Source organism: Zeus faber, assembly GCF_960531495.2.
Source record: "Zeus faber genome assembly, chromosome: 14".
NCBI lineage: Eukaryota > Metazoa > Chordata > Actinopteri > Zeiformes > Zeidae > Zeus > Zeus faber.
In genome coordinates, this window is record NC_137200.1 from 20,561,812 (window position 1) to 20,580,941 (window position 19,130).

Here is a 19,130-nt window from a genome sequence, read left to right on the forward strand (position 1 = left end):
TTTTATAAGTCAAAGGGTCCTTTTGTCTGAACGTCAATCTCGGTTAAAACATTCTCCGTCGACATTTTTGCTACAAAATCGATGATGTCATTCCCACGACAGCAGCGGCTTCTTCAATATCCCTCGGTTATTCAAAGACCCCGGATCATCGTTTTTTGAAATGAAGAATAAAATATCAGGAATGCGGTGTAAACACGAGGCCTCGTGCGTGAGAAAACACATGAATTCACCCGGAGCACCCTGAACCCCCACGCATAACCTTTCACCCATATGAGGAGAGAATGCACCCATTCTCCTGTGCAGCGAGCTCCCCTCTCCAATGTATGGATCCCGTTGCTGGATGGCATGTATTGTTAAGTATACTTAGCTTTTCGAGGGTGTACTGCCAGTGGTAACCCTCTTAGGAGCGTGACGCCACCAAAGAGTTGCCGAAGTTCCCCGAACAATGCCGTGGTGGATCAAGGCGGTTCTCCACGTCTCACCTTTAAACCCCGACCCCTGCCTCCTCTGATTATAATCCAAATCTGGTCCGGTCTTTTCCGCATTCCCAAGTCAACCCTGCCACCCTGTCCCTCCCGCGTCGCCCAGTCGCCTCCGCGGTCGCCCCAGCGACGGCACACAGGCTGGCCGGAGCGCGCCGAGAGAGACATTTGTCTAATAAGGAATAGGTTCATTTCATTTCCTCCCGACCCCGAGAGCGAGGGGGGTCCGTCGTCTGGTCCGGAGACACCGCTACACCCCTGCACCGCCGGGTAAAAAAAAAAAGGTCCGTGGAGGTCAGGACGAAAACCAGCCTGGAAGCCAAAGCGGGTTACGAACGCAAAGACCGAACCGCACCTACTGGGGACCTCCGAGGTTTTTTTTTTTTTTTTTCCCGTTTATCCCCTAACTCCAAATCCCAGGGATGGATACGTTAGCGGGCGCCTATCGTCGAGTGCGCTCGGACAGCACGGCCAGCACGGCGTCCCAGGGCTCCCGGACCAGGCTGCTCCTGCGGCAGCGGCTGACCCAGCTGCTCACCTGCGTGGAGGACCTGAGCTCGGACGACGAGGCCGGCGAGGAGGTGTCCCGCACTCTGGACGAGGCGTTCCAGCTCTGCGGGCGCTTCGCTCCCGGAGACGCGTTCAGGTTGACACGCACCGAGGGGCTCGCGCGGGCGCCCACCCCCACCGCCACCACACACGCGCGCACACACACACACACACACACACACACATAAACAAGCTGGGTCCCCTCAAAGGGAAACCAGGGAATGTTTCCATCAATTTACTGGTTCCTTCTGTGACATTTCTGGCCTCCAGAATGGAAATAGAGTGCAAATATGTAATTCAAATTGAGTGATTAAACGTGTTTAAAATTGAAAAGGGGTCATTGTCTTAATCAGGGTTTCATTTTTGATTTGTCTGACAGGGGTAAGCTTTATAAAAAGTGAGGTAATTCCCAAGAGGATTATCCGGTGTCAATTTTTGTTTTTTGTTCTGTAAACGATTTCTTCACGTTATTTTCCAAAAAATATGTATATGCATATATTATGCACATAGTTCTGAAAATGTCAAAGATATGTCATCTTTCATCATTGATTATTATTATTATTATAGGGTTCGATTTTATATTGATGATTTTCCTTTCTCTCTGTATCTCTTCATATTTACTACCACACGCACGCACGCGCACGCACGCACGCACACACCTACATAGACATGACTCTGTCAGGTTGCACATGGTGACATGGAACGTAGCGACAGCAGAGCCTCCATCAGCGCTCAACTCTCTGCTGCAGCTGGATGTTCAGCCCCCTACCGACCTCTATGTGATTGGGTGAGATCACTAGAATCATTATTACATTATTATTATTATTACATTATTATTATTATTATTAGTAGTAGTAGTAGTAGTAGTAGTAGTATTGTTATAATAATAAAAAAAACAATTTTTCTTTTTCATTACATTCATTATTTGAAACATGATAGAATAGGTTATTTGTTACTTCTTTCTATATGTGTGTGTAAGTCTGCAGGAGGTCAACGCCACCCCTCTGAGATTCATCTCCGACCTGTTGATGGAGGATTCCTGGAGCCACCTCCTCATGGACACCCTGGGACCCAGAGGCTACGTCAAGGTGAGACACCATCCAAGAAGAAGAGCGGCCTCGGACTGGGGCTCTAAGCACATGTGTGGGTGCGTGTGCGTGTGTGTGTGCGTGTGTGTGTGCGTGTGTGCGTGTGTGTTTCACAAACGACAGATGTGTCACAGGGGGCCTCTGTTTTATCCCAGGTCACATCGGTGAGGATGCAGGGTTTGCTGCTGTTGGTGTTTGCGAAGCAGCACCACGTTCCGTTCATCAGAGACATCCAGACCACGTACACCAGGACGGGCGTCTTCGGATACTGGGTAACGACGCGGGATCGGCACGGGACGCTCGCTGCCAGTCGTTGCGACCAGAAACAATGCTTTTACCCCACGGAGAAACTCTGACGGGATTAGATCTCCCCGTCGAGGGGGATTAACACGCCATGAAAAGCCTTTTGTGTTTGTTCAGGGAGGTGTGCAACCGCTCTGTCGTGATTTAGCAAATTGTAATTCTCAACGCAACTGCAAACATTTGGGTTATGCATGAAGCTACATGCCGCATGCCGTTGGTTTTGTAGATAGATAGATAGATAGATAGATAGATAGATAGATAGATAGATAGATAGATAGATAGATAGATAGATAGATAGATAGATAGATAGATAGATAGATAGATAGATAGATAAATAGATAGATAGATAGATAGGCAATAATAATAATGAAATATTGTCATTTAGGGGTTAAAAAGAAAATATCGGTATATCGAAAAGTGTGATGAAAGCTCAACCTTACAATGAACTGTTAACTGTACACGATAAAGTATGACAATATACAATAACCGAATGATAAACAACACAATATAACCAAAAAAAAACAACAACAGAGAAATAGATGATTAAAAAGAGAAGTGACCCACCAAAAAGGGAATATAAATAATAATATAATAAAATATTAATAATTCTGAATCATAAAAACACTTTGTTTCAACCGTTGGAGTAAAATGACAGCCACAATGTTAAATACCTTCATAACACAAGGCTGTTTTGTACAGACGTCCTGAGGAGGCGTGTGTGTGTGTGTGTGTGAGTGTGTGTGTGTGTGTGTGTGAGTAACGTCAGCAAAGTTAAATAAAGATGTATCACGGGCATCAGGGTAACAAGGGAGCGGTGTCGGTGCGTTTCTCCTTCTACGGCCACATGGTGTGCTTCCTCAACTGCCACCTGGCAGCGCACATGGACTACGCTCTGCAGCGCGTCGACGAGTTCGAGTACATCCTGGACGCCCAGGACTTTGACTTCGACAACACGCCGCACGTTCTGGACCACAAGTGAGTCCACGCTCACGGGCAGGCCGACGCACACACACACACCCGCACACGCACACACACACACACACACACACACACACACACACACAGATTGCTGTATTATTAGGGGTGTTTCTCTCCTTCTCCCAGGGTGGTGTTTTGGTTGGGTGATCTGAACTTCCGTATCGCCGACCACGGCCTGCACTTCCTCCGCTCGTCCATCAACAGCGGCCGCTTCAATCTGCTGTGGCAGAAAGATCAGGTACACACACACACACACACACACACACACACACACACGCGCCCAGACAGACCCGCATTCATTCCCTGTGTGCTCCTTCAGCTGACTATGATGAAGAAGAAGGAAGCTTTCCTCCAGGAGTTTGAGGAGGGACCGCTCAGCTTCAAGCCCACCTACAAGTTTGACCGTAATTCGGACAGCTACGACACCAGGTAGCGGCCACCGCCACAGCAAGACCAGCCGCACACTAATGCCCGCTTCACGCCGAATCCGACAAACGACAACGACAAACCGGAAGTTCATCCATTCCTGCAGATTCAAGACGCCGAAATTTAGACGCGATTCATCTGACGGGCCACTAGGAGGAGGATCTGGCTGTTGGATGCGATTAAGGATTCGGTGTGAAGTGGGGCTTTAGACAAATCAGTGACGTCTTCCTTTTTTGAGGTTGTTATGGGCTGTAGTGAGCGGGCGAAAAGAACAACGGCTTTTCAAGACATACGACGTCGTCGCGGAGCCGCGACACTTCAAACTTCAGATTTATGTTGCAGCGCTTTTGTTTGGGGAAGACGGCTCACTGCAAATCATTTTTCATGAGGGAATTTACCCGTCAGAGCTTAAGTATCGAGCCCATTTAACTGCTGAAAGGGGTGACAGCTGTGATTGCTCCTCTCTAGATGTTACAGGCACAGTATTGCATCGGTGAAAAACGCAATATGGTCAGTACTCCAGCGTCTGTACAGCCGTATAGGGTACACTTTTCCCAAACGTATTTCGGTGTCGGCCTCTCTTTTTCCATAGCTCTCCAAAGACGTGGTCTCGTTATAAGTAAGATGGACTTTTGTCATATCACATATTCCTGTGTCACATTAAACCACGTTGTTTATTCGCATCTTGTGAAAAATGCTCCGTAACTCCATAAGTGATGCGGTGTATTTACACGCGAAGTATGGGAGGTTGCACATGTGTGATCAAGCCACGGCCCCTCCTCCAGTGGAGAGTTTGACCTGTCGTTACATATTCGGGGATTGTTTCTTATTCGAATCTGGTTCCTTTTTTAGGGCGTGTTGCGGAGCAGCTCACACTGTGAACTATGACTGTAACGCACGCTCCATATACTGTACATGTGTCCCTACTAGAAAGAGCGCTCCGGCACTGCCCCTAACCATGTACGGGCCCAGGCCGGTGCAGCGCTGCAGCACCGCCCTCCTCTTCCTGCTCACCACCCTTACCTGGGGCTTACTCTCTGTCTGGTGGGGGGCCTGGTACAGGGAGCTAGACCCCCCGAGGTGGGCATGCCCACGAGAAACCACCGTTAGGACCCTAGGGGTGTATCCAGACTGCGCTATCTGTCTTGGCTGTACTTTATACATGGAGAGACTTATAGCAAGCCACTTTAACATTGAATCCATAAAACAAACTAGTCACTTTTTAAAAGTCACTAGTACTTGTGTTTCAGTTACTAGTTGCTATTCCAACAGTTACTACTAACTATTGCAATGTTACGAGTAACAATTTGGACAATTTTGTCATTGAATCCTATGGAGGTCCGTGTTTGAGATTTCAAATATTTGCCTCCGACTAGTATCTACTCTGATTGCTATTAGTATCTATTCTGATTATTATCAGTAAATATATTCTGATTGTTATAAGTATCTATTCGGATTGTTATAAGTATATATTCTAATTGTTATTAGTATATATTTTTATTGTTATAAGTATATATTCTAATTGTTATTAGTATATATTTTTATTGTTATAAGTATATATTCTAATTGTTATTAGTATCTATTCTGATTGTTATTATTATCTTTTCCCAATTTTACTAGTCACTATTAATTGAGTACTAGTACTTATTCAATAGTGACTGGGTCCTTTTCTTGCTGTTAGCAGTAACATTTTCAGAATAGATACTGATAACGATCAGAAAAGATACTAATAACAATCAGATTAGATACTCGTAACAATCAGAATAGATACTAATAACAATCAGAAAAGATACTAATCACATTCAGAAAAGATACTAATAACAATCAGAATAGATACTAATAACAATCAGAAAAGATACTAATAACATTCAGAAAAGATACTTATAACAATCAGAATAGATACTCATAACAATCACAATAAATACCGGTCGGCTGCAAATATCTCAAACGTGGAGCCCCATAGGATTCAATGACAAAATTGTGCAAATTGTTACTAGTAACATTGCAATAGTTACTGGTAACAACTGGAATACAGTAGCATTTGGTAACTAAGATATAAGTACTAGTACCTTTTAAAAAGTGACTAGTTTGTCCCATGGATTAAATGTTTAAAATGGCTTGCCATACATGCAACCAAAGATAACAACATCTTCACGTCCATTTCATTCAACCAGGAACGGGAGCATGACGGAGACCAAAATCGAATGAGTGTGTCCACTGTGGTAATATCCCTACGCCTTGTATCCCCCCTGCACAGCGGGAAGAAGAGGAAACCCGCCTGGACCGATCGCATCCTGTGGCGCGTAAAACCCAAAAGCCCGCCCGCGGAGGAGGACGACGACGACGACGACGGCGACGGCGACGGCGACGGCGACAGGGCCTCGACCCTCACGGACGACGGGGGCCGGGAGGAGTACCCGATCCAAGTCAACCAGGACAGCTACGGCTGCGACATGAGCTACGGAGTTAGCGACCACAAGCCCGTCGTGGCCACTTTCAGTCTGGAGGTGAGAGCGCGTGAGCCGCCGCCAGACCCCCTTGCCGACCCGCTCTGCTGAGCGCCTGTTGAAGTCGACACACCAGGATGGTTCGTGGAAGCGGCCCCCCAACACACTGGAGACACCTACAGGGGGAGGCGGCGGGACAGCTAGGGCTACTGATATGAGGATATATACTGTATATATATCGTAAGACGATAGAAAATTTACTATCGAATATATATTGCGTGTTGATGAAAAACAGTCGCGTTTTGTCGCTGAACATCAACTTGTGTTGGATAAGATCTCAAATTGCACGATGGCACCATTCATGACGGCGACTACCGAGCCCCGAGTACCTCCTTGATGAGCATTTTAACATGTTTACCGCTCACCTTTCGTTCAACGTTTCAGTGAATGAAAGTTTCCATTTTCAATTTTGTAAATATGTCAAAAGTCAGATTTTGATATGTATTTCGCTCTATTTCTTCGCTCAGTTTGTCTCTCCTGTGAACTTGAGAGTATCATGCCGCACCACAAATATGCATTACCATTTTTTTTTTTTTTAATATTAACAATTTATCAATGAAATGTATAGAAAACGTGCTATATTGTGATATACTGTACATCAGTATGGAGAGATGATGAGATGATTTTGGCCTTATCGCCCGGCCCTAATACATGATGTGAATTGGGGTTTTACCGATCCGTCTCACACTGTAACTGTGGGGTCTTTCTGCTCACCTCTTGCCCACCGCCCTGCAGCTGAGGAAGGTGTTCGACGCCCCACTGGTGCATGTCTCTCCTGAAGGTGTTTGGAGCGCGGATCAGGACGCAGCACTCAGCTACACTGTCCAGGAGGACTTCATGTCCTCCACGTGGGACTGGATCGGCCTTTACAAGGTGACGTTGTGAGGACGGTCCCAATTTATTTATTTCTTTAATAAATAAACAAGCGTTCCCGCCGACAGCGCCTAATATGCGTTTCTTTCCATGTCGCAGGTGGGATTTAAGCGCGCATCGGATTACGTGGCCTTCGTCTGGGTCCGAGAGGGCGACCTTCCCGAAATCAATGAGGTCATACAGGTACGAAAGATGTGTCATTTTGAAGGAATTTTTATTTTTGTACATTTACATGTACAAGGAATTTGTCATGGAGAGGATTGGTGCATTTCTACAGACGATTTGCATTTTTAAAAAAGCTTGACAGTCTGAAAAAAATAAAATATAAATAAAAATTAAAAAATAAAAATAATAATAATAATAATCAGTAAAATAAAAAGCATTTGAAATTGCCAAATATACACAAATAGCGGAATATATAAATATATAAAAATATACAGAATATATAAATGTGATTCTATGCACAGGATACGTTATTGGTATGGGTATATAGGGTATAAATGATCATTATAAATGTATTTTCTAAGTTGTTACAGTATGTACAGTGTTATTACATATATATTACTATTATTTATTCGTTTATTTATTTATTTTATTTATTTTTTTAGTATTTGAGTGAGTGAATGAGTCTCAATAAATTATGATAACGTTTTTTGTGTGTGTGTGTGTGTGTGTGTGTGTGTGTGTGTGTGTGTGTATGTGTGTGTGTGTGTGCGTGCGTGCGTGCAGATATCTTTAGACAAGGATGAGATTCCTCTCCTGGGAGGACAGTATGTTTTGGGTTACTTCAGCACAAACGCGCAAAGCATCGTTGGACTTAGCGCTAACTTCCAGGTGAGTCAGGAAACACAGTTTTGTTTGTGCAATAGTGACAGAAACATCGGACGACATAAAACATCATTCATCAAACATCAAACATCTTGACTTAATATTGAAATGTCATGCAGTGCGATAAATGTTGTTACCATTTAATTCACGCTGCACAATAATAATAATTAATAATAATAATAATTATTATTATTATTATTATTATTATTATTATTATTCAAGGATTTGGTTTGAAAATTAAGCTAATATTCTGTAGCATACACATTTTCAGCTCAAAACAAATAATAATTTCATCAACTTTTATTTTTTGTCCTGCAGATCCTGGGGTCAAAGCGTGCCGTCATGGAAGGCCTGATCCCTGACAACATCAATGGCCTGAACAAATAAAACATCTTCATTACAGAAGTGCACATTTACCTTCGATACTCTTTATTTACACAGGCCTCTTGCCTATTATTTAGTCGGATCAAATATCCTCCATGTATTTTAATTCAGGCAGGTCTGCATATTTTTATTTGCAGCACACAACATTTAAAGTGATGCACGCTTGTGCTTAGTCCTACCTCGGAACATTTCTCAGCGTTTTAGTGACAGAAGAGAAACACTTGCGTTCAAGAGATGAAGTTATTCAAAGAGTCGAAGGCCGTCAAGAAATGCAGATAGGTCGCTATCAACGAGACTGGAGAACATCACCGATTACACGGCCGAGGAATCAACACCTCGGCGAAGTGCGCACCGGGGGGCCATCGTCCTACAGCACCTATTAGAACACCAAAGCCTGCTTCACGTCGAATGTGTAATCGTATCCGACCGTCAGACGGTCAGACGGGCCTGCGTCTGTGCACTGCGTCCGAGTTTCGCCTCGCAAAATATTAATCGTTTGTCGTTTGCGGTGTGAAGCTGGCTTAAGAATTGCGGCTTAATTTAGCCCGTGTCTGGACACACTAAGCACTTGACACAAAGAGGTAATAGCTATAGTAGGTTAAATTAAAATTCTGCTATCTCGATCAAGTTCTGCCAGGTCTGTGCCGTGGAGACAGGGCCGAAGAATAAAACAAATGAAGATGAAGTAATAATTGAATTAAGTAACTTATAATGATAAGAATGCGTTTTCCAGACCAAATCAAACGTATGCCAAAATCTGCATTGACAATCATTGAAATTCCGTTACTTGCCAAGTACGTTAAAATCGGATATTTCTAAAAACAAATTATCCAGCTTGAGATTTTTTTTTATCATATGTTTAAACTCAAATTTTTTCTCACTTGCTATGGGTCGCTGCATTGATGTAGTGCCAGTGTCTTCTGCATGTAAATGTTGATAGTTTTCATAAAGAAAGACATCAAACAATAAAAACAAATTTCTTCTTTAATCACATTGGTAAATGGAATTGGTGAATAATTTCGGCTTTTTATTTTTGGTCTGTGTGTGTGTGTGTGTGTGTGCGTGCGTGCGTGCGTGCGTGCGTGCGTGTGTGTGTGCGTGCGTGCGTGTGTGTGTGTGTGTGTGTGTGTGTGTGTGTGTGTGTGTGTGTGTGTGTGTGTGTGTGTTTGCAAATGTGGGAAGGAACAAGACAAGAAAATGATAAAGAAAAGGAAACCAGCATATGTCTAATGAGTTATTATATTGAACATAATGCTGCCCAGTAACAGTTTTAGGAAAATGTGCGAATAAATCTTCTTGTGATCACAATAAATATTTTGGATACATTTCAAGCTCAAGTTGTGTATTTTACTTCATTCTATGCGTTTCGGAATTTAAAATAAATAACCATTAATATTACTTTACTTTACTATTATTATATATATTACTATATGACTTTACTTTAATATTACTTAATATTACTAATATTACTTCCTTTACCTACACATTTCATAGCATTAGGATTCATCTTTAATTAAAAAAAGAAAAAAAGTAAACAACAATGTCAGAATGCCAGACGCATGTAGTAGTAACCATGGGTAGTCGCAATCATTTTATTACGTAATACATTTGTATAAAATTAATGTCATTGATAAAAATAAAATAATTTCACCTGTTTTTTTTTTTTGTGTTTTTTTTTTGTGAATGTGAAATTCTTTTGCCGAAATCGATTTTGTTGGAACCAAATAATTAACTACGAGACCGCATCCGCATCAGCGTCAGGTACGGAGCGATCAAAAACAATGAGAAAAGAGCACGTTGGATTACTTTGTTGTGTGTGGGGGGAGGGGGGGGGGGTTTGTCTGTGTGTTTTTGTGACGTTACTCCCACGCGCTCGGGCGTAATATTTATTCGCGTGACGTGTATATTTCGCGAAGGACAACGTACAGAAATGTGAGCAAACCGGGAGATACGCGGAGCCGTGAACGACGAGACCGCTCCGTCACCGCCGCCTCTCCCGTGATCCCTTGCGCGACCCCCGTCACTAGTTCCCGAGACTCGCCGCTCTCTCTCTCGGCGCGCCAAGGCTCTCTGGTCCGGTCCCGGAAAACACGTGTTGACGCGGTGGGGCGGGCGACAGAGACGTGAGTTTTTAAAAGCTTTTATTTATTTTATATTGTTGTTGTTGTTTGTTTTGCTTTGGGGTTGGGTTTTTTTTTGTGCGAGGTTGTCCGTTGTGTTTGCTTTTTCACAGCGTGGGTGGTCATACTGAACATGTGTACAAGCTGTATGCTGGGAAAAGGACTAGCTAGCCGGCTACCGCTAAGCTAGCTCCCCACACGTCAACACAGCTGTATGGGCAGCGTTCATATTCGCAAAAGTGAAGCGCCTTCTCTTAAAACACCGCGTTATCTGGATGCGGGAAACCTGTTTGTTTTATTCACAGTGAGAGCGGTCACATTTATTATTATAGTGGCATGAAATGAACCCTCTGGAAAAAAAAAAGGTAAAGATCTGTTTGTTAATAGCGATTATTGGTTTGACAGCCCCTGTGCGTGCGTGGCTCAAGCGCGGGAATCGATCGATTTTCATTTATTGATCCGTTCGGGTTCAGTGCGCCCACTTTAAAACGTTTATTTTGATGTATTTAACTTGAGGAATTGCACTTGAGTGATCGATGGAGACTTCATTCATCCCCGAAGCGAAATTGCAATGCTGAAAATGCAACAACAACAAAAAATATATATACAACTGAAAAATGTCAATATCTGGGGGAAACGTGAAATACACCATAAACCTCACAGTTGGATCAGGGAAAATAAACCTGAAATGTTAAAATGTAGGCAATAAAAAACCTGAAAATTAACCGTCACACAATAAAATACGAAAAATGGCGGTATAATGGAAAATAAAGCTGAACATTTAAAACTAAGCAGTATAAACCTGGACATGTCTAGCCGTATAAAGCTGAGGAATTGTAGTAGTAGAACAGAATACTGACACTAAACTTAAAAAAACGAAAATCCCTCAAATGTAATTGCTATGCTTTTCGTTGACGTCCGTTCCGAATGTTTGTTTTTATACTTGAATTGCTGTCCTTTCTGCCTGCCATTTTATTTTTTTTAAGGTTCACGTTTGAATTTGGAACCATGGCGGCGGAGGACGTGGAGCGACTGCTGATCCAGTTTCAAGATGAGGGTGGGGAGGTTCTGGGCTCTCCCTTCGACGTCCCGCTGGACATCACCCCCGACAAGCTGCAGCTGGTCTGCAACGCGCTGCTGCAGAAGGTAACATCACAGCCACACTGGCCAGGTCCGTGTCCTAGCATCGGGCGAGATGGGACATTGCGCTTGACGGGGTCTCTTACCCGGCGTCGTTGAGGTGCTTGAATTTTGTTTCTCGGAAATTTAAAGTACTGGAATACCTTGAAAATAGCCCACCTTTTGGGCTGATGTGCTTGAAAAGTCCTTGAAAAACACCATAATTGAAAACCTGTGATATTCCTGCTGGTTTAGTACTTCAAATCATAATGTAATAAATAAATTCCAGAATTGTTTTTACGACATAGATGATGCCAGGTGTGTGTATGTATGTATGTATGTATGTATGTATGTATGTATGTATATATATATATATATATATATATATATATATATATATATATATATATATATATATATATATATATATATATATAGCACTGATGTACATAAAAGACAATGGGACTAAGGTAATATTTTAATTCATTAAGATCACATTGTTTTGTGCGAAGTCCTTAAAAATGAAAAAATAGTACTTAAAAAAGTCCATTAATTTCATTTTGTATTGCCAGAATGAATCCTGTTTGAAGCAGTGAACCACCTTAGTCTTCTAATAGCATGATAAATGGCATTGATATGGGAAGAGAGTGAGACACAGTGAAGTGCCAGAGGAGGATGTTTCAGAATATAAGGGTGATGTAGAAATAAATTCTGAGAATGAACGTGAATTTGTAAAGCATGCACCAGGAGGAGCCCCCGCAGCCGGCCGCGGGAAGAAGCCCTCACAGGAGATTGAATGGTCTTTATCCCCACTGCAGAGTTTAATTGCAAACATCTATCATATATTTTATCTACGTATATTGTTTGGAATTGAGATAAAGACAATATATGTCAACGAGTTTTTAATGTAATTTTTTCTTTCTGTATTGCTTTTAAAACCCCAATAATATGCCAGGTCAATTTCACCCGAACAGTACCAAAGAGTTCAAATAGTGAACATAATACAAGGGTTAATGCTTATCGTCTGTAGTAGCGCAACTATCCTGACCATGACACATACACAACAACGTACGTGTAAATGCACCTGGCGGAATTAACCCATTCTGATCAATAGCGATTACGTGTGAGAGCATCTACTAATTTTATTCATCAAGTATTTTTTGGCCTTGCTACAACTTGATTAGCCCTCTCTCCTACATCATTCATTTTATTTATTTTTTTCCCTCATAATTGTTTGAAAAAGTTGTGTTTATAAAAAAAAAAAAAAGACATCCGCCCCTTATTCTTATTTACTGTTCCCGTCGGCAGGATGAACCGGTGCCGCTGGCGTTCTTTGTGCGTGGCGAGTCAGAGGTGGTGTCCAGCCTGAGGTCCTGCGTGAAGGCCCTGGGCGCGGAGACGGAGCAGGTCCTGCCGGTGGTCTACCAGCCCCAGGCCGTGTTCAAGGTCCGAGCTGTGGCCCGCTGCACCAGCTCACTGCAGGGCCACACGGAGGCTGTGATCTCCACTGCTTTCAGCCCCACGGGCAAGTACGTGCCACGCCAGATTTTTACACCCTTTGTCTATAAATGTAACTCAAGATAAAGATATTAGTAGTAGAAGTAATTAAAAAAAATGGGCTCAACAGCCTACATGCATATGAATACATGATAATTGTAGAGATGAAATTGAAAATTACCATGTCCTCGAGGTGCTCGAAGTGCTTGGAATTCATCCTCAGAAATGTAAGTGCCGAAATACCTTGTAAACAGTTGCTTTTGTGCTGCGTGAAAAGTCCTTGGAGAAAAAATGCCATCATGGAAAACTTGTGATATTGGCGTTGGTTTTGTGATTCAAATCGTGATAAAACTTTCCAGAATCGCTTTTATGACATAGATGATGCCAGGGAAATGTCAATTCCATCCAGCACAGTAGTAATAATGGCAGATGGAAATGAGATGAATAATAGATATCTAGACATACTAAGACAAATCATACACAATGAGACTAAGATTCTATTTTATTTTATTTAATAAAGACCACATGGAAAAATTATTATATCGGTTTTGCCTCAAATGAAAACAAGTGCTTAAAAAGGGAAACGTATTTTTCCACGGCCTGTTTCCATGTCGTCTTCAGCACATATTTCTTGAGGACGTATACACATTTCAGTTGAATTCGTCCGTGGTCGTGTGTTTTCTGTTTTTGCTTATTTTCTGCTGGTATTTGCTGTAATAAGCTTTAGCATTTCCGGTTTTGTTTTCATCTGATAAAGTTTTGTTTGATTTTGTGCTACTTTTATTTACTTGTTACACTTTTCACCCATTGTCATTGTAGTTGACAATGTTACTCAGGACGGTTACCTCACTGCCATTTAAACAAGAGTAAAAATCCCTAGATTCCAGCAGAATACCGGAACATCAGATTCATGAGATCTGTTGTGTTTCCATCACTCCAGGTATTTGGCCAGCGGCTCCGGTGACACCACGGTGCGTTTCTGGGACTTGACCACAGAAACACCGCACCACACTGCCAGAGGTCTGGATGCTTGCAATCTTTGTCACTGTTGAAGTCACAGTGTAGATTGACTCTCTAGATCAGTAATACTAAGGTGTGTGTGTGTGTGTGTGTGTGTGTGTGTGTGTGTGTGTGTGTGTGTGTGTGTGTGTGTGTGTGTGTGTGTGTGTGTGTGTGTGTGTGTGTGTGTGTGTGTTCCCCTTGAATACTCAGGCCACACCCACTGGGTTCTGACGATTGCCTGGTCACCTGACGGCAAGAAGCTGGCGTCGGGCTGCAAGAACAGTCAGGTGTGGCTCAGATATATTTCCGATTTTTACAGGGTTCTGACCAGGTCCTTGTGCTTGAGTGCTTGAAAGGTCCTTGGGGGGGGGGGGGGGATGCTATCATTGAAAACCTGTGATAATGCCCCCCGTTTCTTTATTCAAACCGTAATGTAATTCAAAAAGTAATTAAGAAGATGTGTTTATGTTAATTATTTTCAGACGTTTCAGTAATTCAACTAAACAAAAAAGCCTCAAGCCCAGCAGTATCCAGTGTTGCTCCAGTTCCGCACTGCTCCGGACACCGCGGTGAAAGTCGGAACAAACTTTTAAATTAGGCCCTGTAGATCTAATACGAGTGAAGATTTAGCAACTGGATTGCCTTGCCTGAAATTTGTTCAGAAACAGATTTTAGTGGACTGATGAGTGAAAGTTTACAGCGGGACCCCGGGAGAAAGGTCAAACCTCATTGGCTCACAGAACCCCGAACTTGTGCCCAAACCCCATTGGTTCACAGAACAAGGGGCCTCGGGAGGGAGTCTCCTCCCACTGAAACAGCATTTTAAAACAGGGTGAACGGACCCCTGTTATAATGGCTCGAATGCATCATCTGAGTGGTATTGTAAGCAAAAAACACTTAAACAAGTTTCGGGGACCTGAGACCACATATGACATGACGTGAAAAGGAGCATCACTGGTCCACTTTAAACTCCTCTGTGGTGCTGTGTCGGCAGATCTGTCTGTGGGATCCGGCGACAGGGCAGCAGACGGGGAAGACCCTGACGGGACACTCCAAGTGGATCACTTGGCTCTGCTGGGAGCCCCTGCACCTGTGAGTTGCCTCCACCTCCCATACCTCCTTGCCACTCATCCGCTCTCCTCAGCCTGTTCCTTATGGTCTGGTCGGACTCTCCTCCTCCTCCTGTCTAGTAACCCAGAGTGCCGCTACTTGGCCAGTAGCTCCAAGGACGGCTCCATACGGATTTGGGACACCGTGCTGTGCCGCAGCGAGAAGATCCTGACGGGACACACTCAGTCGGTGACCTGCGTGAAGTGGGGAGGGGATGGACTTCTCTATACCTCGTCCCAGGACAGGACGGTCAAGGTCTGGAGGGCCAAAGACGTACGTACGCGTGAAGCTTATGTTCATGTTTGTTAGACTTTGTTTCGAGCTATACCGTTGTCAACGGACACTTTTTGAGTGATTCTTTCTCGATTTTCATTTTTATTTATATTATTATTTTTTTTGCCTCATGTGTACCGTGCAGGGCGTTCAGTGTCGGACTCTGCAGGGCCACGCCCACTGGGTGAACACCCTGGCTCTCAGCACGGACTACGTCCTCCGCACTGGAGCTTTCGAACCGGCCACCGCCACGGTCAACCCTCAGGACCTCACTGGATCGCGTGCGTAGCCTCATCAACTTCATGTATCTGTTGTCCTGGCTGGACGTTGTTGAGTCGTACTTATTTAGCGCTGGGCAATGTTCACAAAATGAAATCTCACTATTTTTTTTGGACAATATTTTGGGGCTTGCTATTGGTGCTTTCAAAAGATACTTACAAGCAAGAAATGTTTGAACATCAATCATTTGTGATGTGGATATTATAACCGAGCCGGTAGAGTCTATGAAGGTCAGAAAACTGCATTCATTTACTGTAATGCTCCTTAAAGATAACATTTAGCTGTTTTGCGTTATTACGATAACCCAAATCATAGACAATATCTAGTCTCACAATATTAATTTTATTTCGATGTATCTCTCAGCCCTTGTTAGTTCCCTGTTATCAAAGGGTTTTGTAGCACAGCTATCATGCATGTGGTATTTGGAAGTAGCCAATCACTGTACACTTACCATTATATATTAATAGAAGCATGTCAGCTTGTGATAGGGAATAGGTCTGACAGACCGTGTGGTATATAAAGTCTGTGTTTTTGGTCATCTGGTTTTTCTAGTGGAAGAACTGAAGGAGAATGCCCTGCAGAGGTACAACAAAGTCCGCGTAAGTAGTGCACCAACATCCGTCTGTCTGTGTGTGTGTGTGTGTTTGACGGTGCATCGCTTTAATGCTGACAATAACTGATACACTGTAGTTACCTTGACTACCAATGAGAAATGCAATTATTATAATATATAAGTGGAGTTGGGTGTCATTCAAAATAGCAGTTCCTAATCAACTTTTTTTCTTTCCTTCCACTTGGAACGCTGGGTTGAAGGCGGCCTCCAGCCCTCGTTCCCCTGTAAGCGTTAGGTAGACTAAAAATAGAAGAGGGGGTTACCATGGCAACCAGTGCTTAATCACACTGGGCTTCTAGTGAACCTACTTACTAGTTAATCACTTAAACAAAGTTTTGAGATTGAAACATAGAATAGCGAGCTTGCTCAATAGACTTGGGGTCAATAGGTTGCAGATGCTTGGGCACAAGGGGCCAGAACAAGTGTGACAAAATGTTTTTTTTTGTCACGTCACAAGTACTGAACTTAAAACTTTGAACTTGTGAAGTCAGTTCTTTGCAAAAATGTACGGCAATAGCTGTGATATTGATTCATTGCAGCAGGGAAGGTTAAATTAAAATGTTAAATGTTTCAGAAATGCCAAAAATACTGGAGGTTGCCTTTTTTAAAGGTGATGCGCTGCTTTAAAAATGGCTTATAAAAAAAAAAAAAAGTACCCTTTCAAAAAAAAGAAAATTACAGATTATTATGACGGATTAATTCTTAAAGTACGAACCATTTAATTTATTTAGTTTTAGTCACTGACACTGAGTGAACTCACTACTTTGAAACTGAATGAGGCTCTGAATGCCACAGAAATTTTCCACACGAGTTCAGTCAATACCTTCTATACGAGGCTTAAATGGCACTTTGGATAAAGTAAATGAAATGTGTTGCAGGGCTCGGCCCCAGAGAGACTCGTGTCCGGTTCAGACGACTTCACCATGTTCCTCTGGAACCCGGCCGAAGAGAAGAAGCCGCTGGCCAGGTTGACCGGTCACAGCGCCCTGGTCAATGAAGTGCTCTTCTCCCCGGACACCAGGCTCCTGGCCTCGGCCTCCTTCGACAAGTCCGTCAAGATATGGGACGGGCGCACCGGAAAGTAAGACGCGTGCAGGAGTAGATTACGTCCGCTTCCAAAGTAGAATGGATGTTGGGCCTTCTCGGACACGGTCTGAAACCAACTACATTTAGCCCGGTCTTGATGCGACTCTTCGGATTGGACCTTGTGCAGGCCATAAATGCTTCAAGGAGGCAGAGCAAATTTGATCTTGTGTCCCTGAGAGAGGTCTAGATTCTGTTGTGTGCAGTGCTGCTATCGCCCCGGTGGTGGTGCTCTTGCCTTTGTGTCCACGCCATACGCGTGTGTGTGTGTGTGTGTGTGTGCGCGCAGGTACCTGTTGTCTCTGCGAGGCCACGTGGCGGCGGTTTATCAGGTGGCTTGGTCGGCCGACAGCAGACTGCTCGTCAGCGGCAGCAGCGACAGCACGCTGAAGGTTTGGGACGTTAAGACCGGCAAGCTCAACACAGACCTGCCCGGTCACGCCGACGAGGTGAGGAGACGATGCCGAGCACAGCGGACACGCGGACGCCCCCGCTTCCGACGTTTGTCCCCATCGAGAAACATGTTAAAGCCACGGGCGTGAGATGGCGAATGCAAAGGGTTTCGGTGCCGCTGACACGTCCCCCCCCCCCCCCCGTACAGGTGTTTGCGGTGGACTGGAGTCCCGACGGACAAAGGGTGGCCAGCGGAGGGAAAGACAAGTGTCTAAGAATGTGAGTCCTCCGTGAGCTCTTGTCTTTCCATCCCTCGAGGACGGACCCGCCAACTCATCCTCCCCCCCCCCCCCACGTGTTTTTCAGATGGAGAAGGTAGCCGGACGTCGGTCATCTCCAGCCGAATGCTCATCGAATCCAGCTTCCCATCCCAAACCCATCTGACCCATCTTCCAGTCTCAGGAAGCTCGCCGTCCAGTGCCAAGATGGCGGCAACGCACGCACTCGGCGTCTAGTGACGTCGGCCTTGGAATGAATAGACGCAGCGCGCAACTCTCGGTTTCAAGCCCGTATGGGCGGAGATGGTTTGCCGTGGAGGGTTGACCTGAATGGAAATACTGAACGGGAGCCACTTGTGGTTTTTTTTTTTTTATGTTTTACGGCGATAAGAATTTGCCTTCTGTCAGGCGGCCTTGTATCACAAATTGTCCGTTTAAAAACCACATGTTGTGGTTTGAGGGCATTTCCCCATAACCTTTGCGTACATATAGTACGTCACTTTGTATATGCGCATTTTGGGGGCAAAAAAGTGTTTTGGGACGTGTTAATGTATTGTACCTTAACAACCAAATTACGACATAAAATCATGCTTGGACATATACCTGAAAGTATCTATTAGAGGCCTGACCTATGAACCTGAACGCCCTAAATTAAACTTTTTTTTTTTTTTAAAGGGAGAGCATGTGGAATACGCTTGCAGACTAAGCGCTACGGGCAAATTAATTCCAAACTGCAGGTGTCTGCTCTGTCGTCACGGCGCTCAGCGGGCGGGGTAAAATAGGTGACAGGTGGAGCGGCAGTAATGCAGGTTCCGCTTCCCCCTTAGCCTTTAATCTCCTGTCAGATGCTGGAGATCACCCTGCGCAGATAATCATCTCAGGTCCAACACCGACCTGTTTTCCTGTGCTCAAGCGTCTGCGATCAGTAAAGAAAGCCGGTGGTTT

The 19,130-nt window shown here is 44.0% G+C and overlaps 2 protein-coding genes across 2 annotated transcripts; both read left to right on the top strand.

The window, feature by feature from the left end:
* Nucleotides 1-904: 904 nt before the first annotated feature.
* Nucleotides 905-8,444, top strand: inpp5kb (inositol polyphosphate-5-phosphatase Kb; the record flags this gene model as incomplete). The annotated part of the gene is made up of 13 exons (XM_080014252.1): nt 905-1,128; nt 1,714-1,818; nt 2,011-2,119; nt 2,275-2,391; nt 3,222-3,397; nt 3,527-3,638; nt 3,720-3,829; nt 4,419-4,445; nt 6,084-6,333; nt 7,069-7,206; nt 7,306-7,389; nt 7,936-8,040; nt 8,353-8,444. 13 exons carry the CDS (start codon nt 905-907, stop codon nt 8,419-8,421), a joined length of 1,626 nt encoding a protein of 541 aa, XP_079870378.1. The 3' UTR covers nt 8,422-8,444.
* Nucleotides 8,445-10,506: 2,062 nt separating this feature from the next.
* On the top strand, nt 10,507-18,414 carry nle1 (notchless homolog 1). The gene is made up of 13 exons (XM_080013936.1): nt 10,507-10,541; nt 11,525-11,684; nt 12,966-13,186; nt 14,095-14,174; nt 14,367-14,443; nt 15,151-15,248; nt 15,347-15,539; nt 15,685-15,820; nt 16,371-16,417; nt 17,310-17,512; nt 17,804-17,963; nt 18,116-18,186; nt 18,274-18,414. Exons 2-13 carry the CDS (start codon nt 11,547-11,549, stop codon nt 18,284-18,286), a joined length of 1,437 nt encoding a protein of 478 aa, XP_079870062.1. The 5' UTR covers nt 10,507-10,541; nt 11,525-11,546; the 3' UTR covers nt 18,287-18,414.
* Nucleotides 18,415-19,130: the final 716 nt, after the last annotated feature.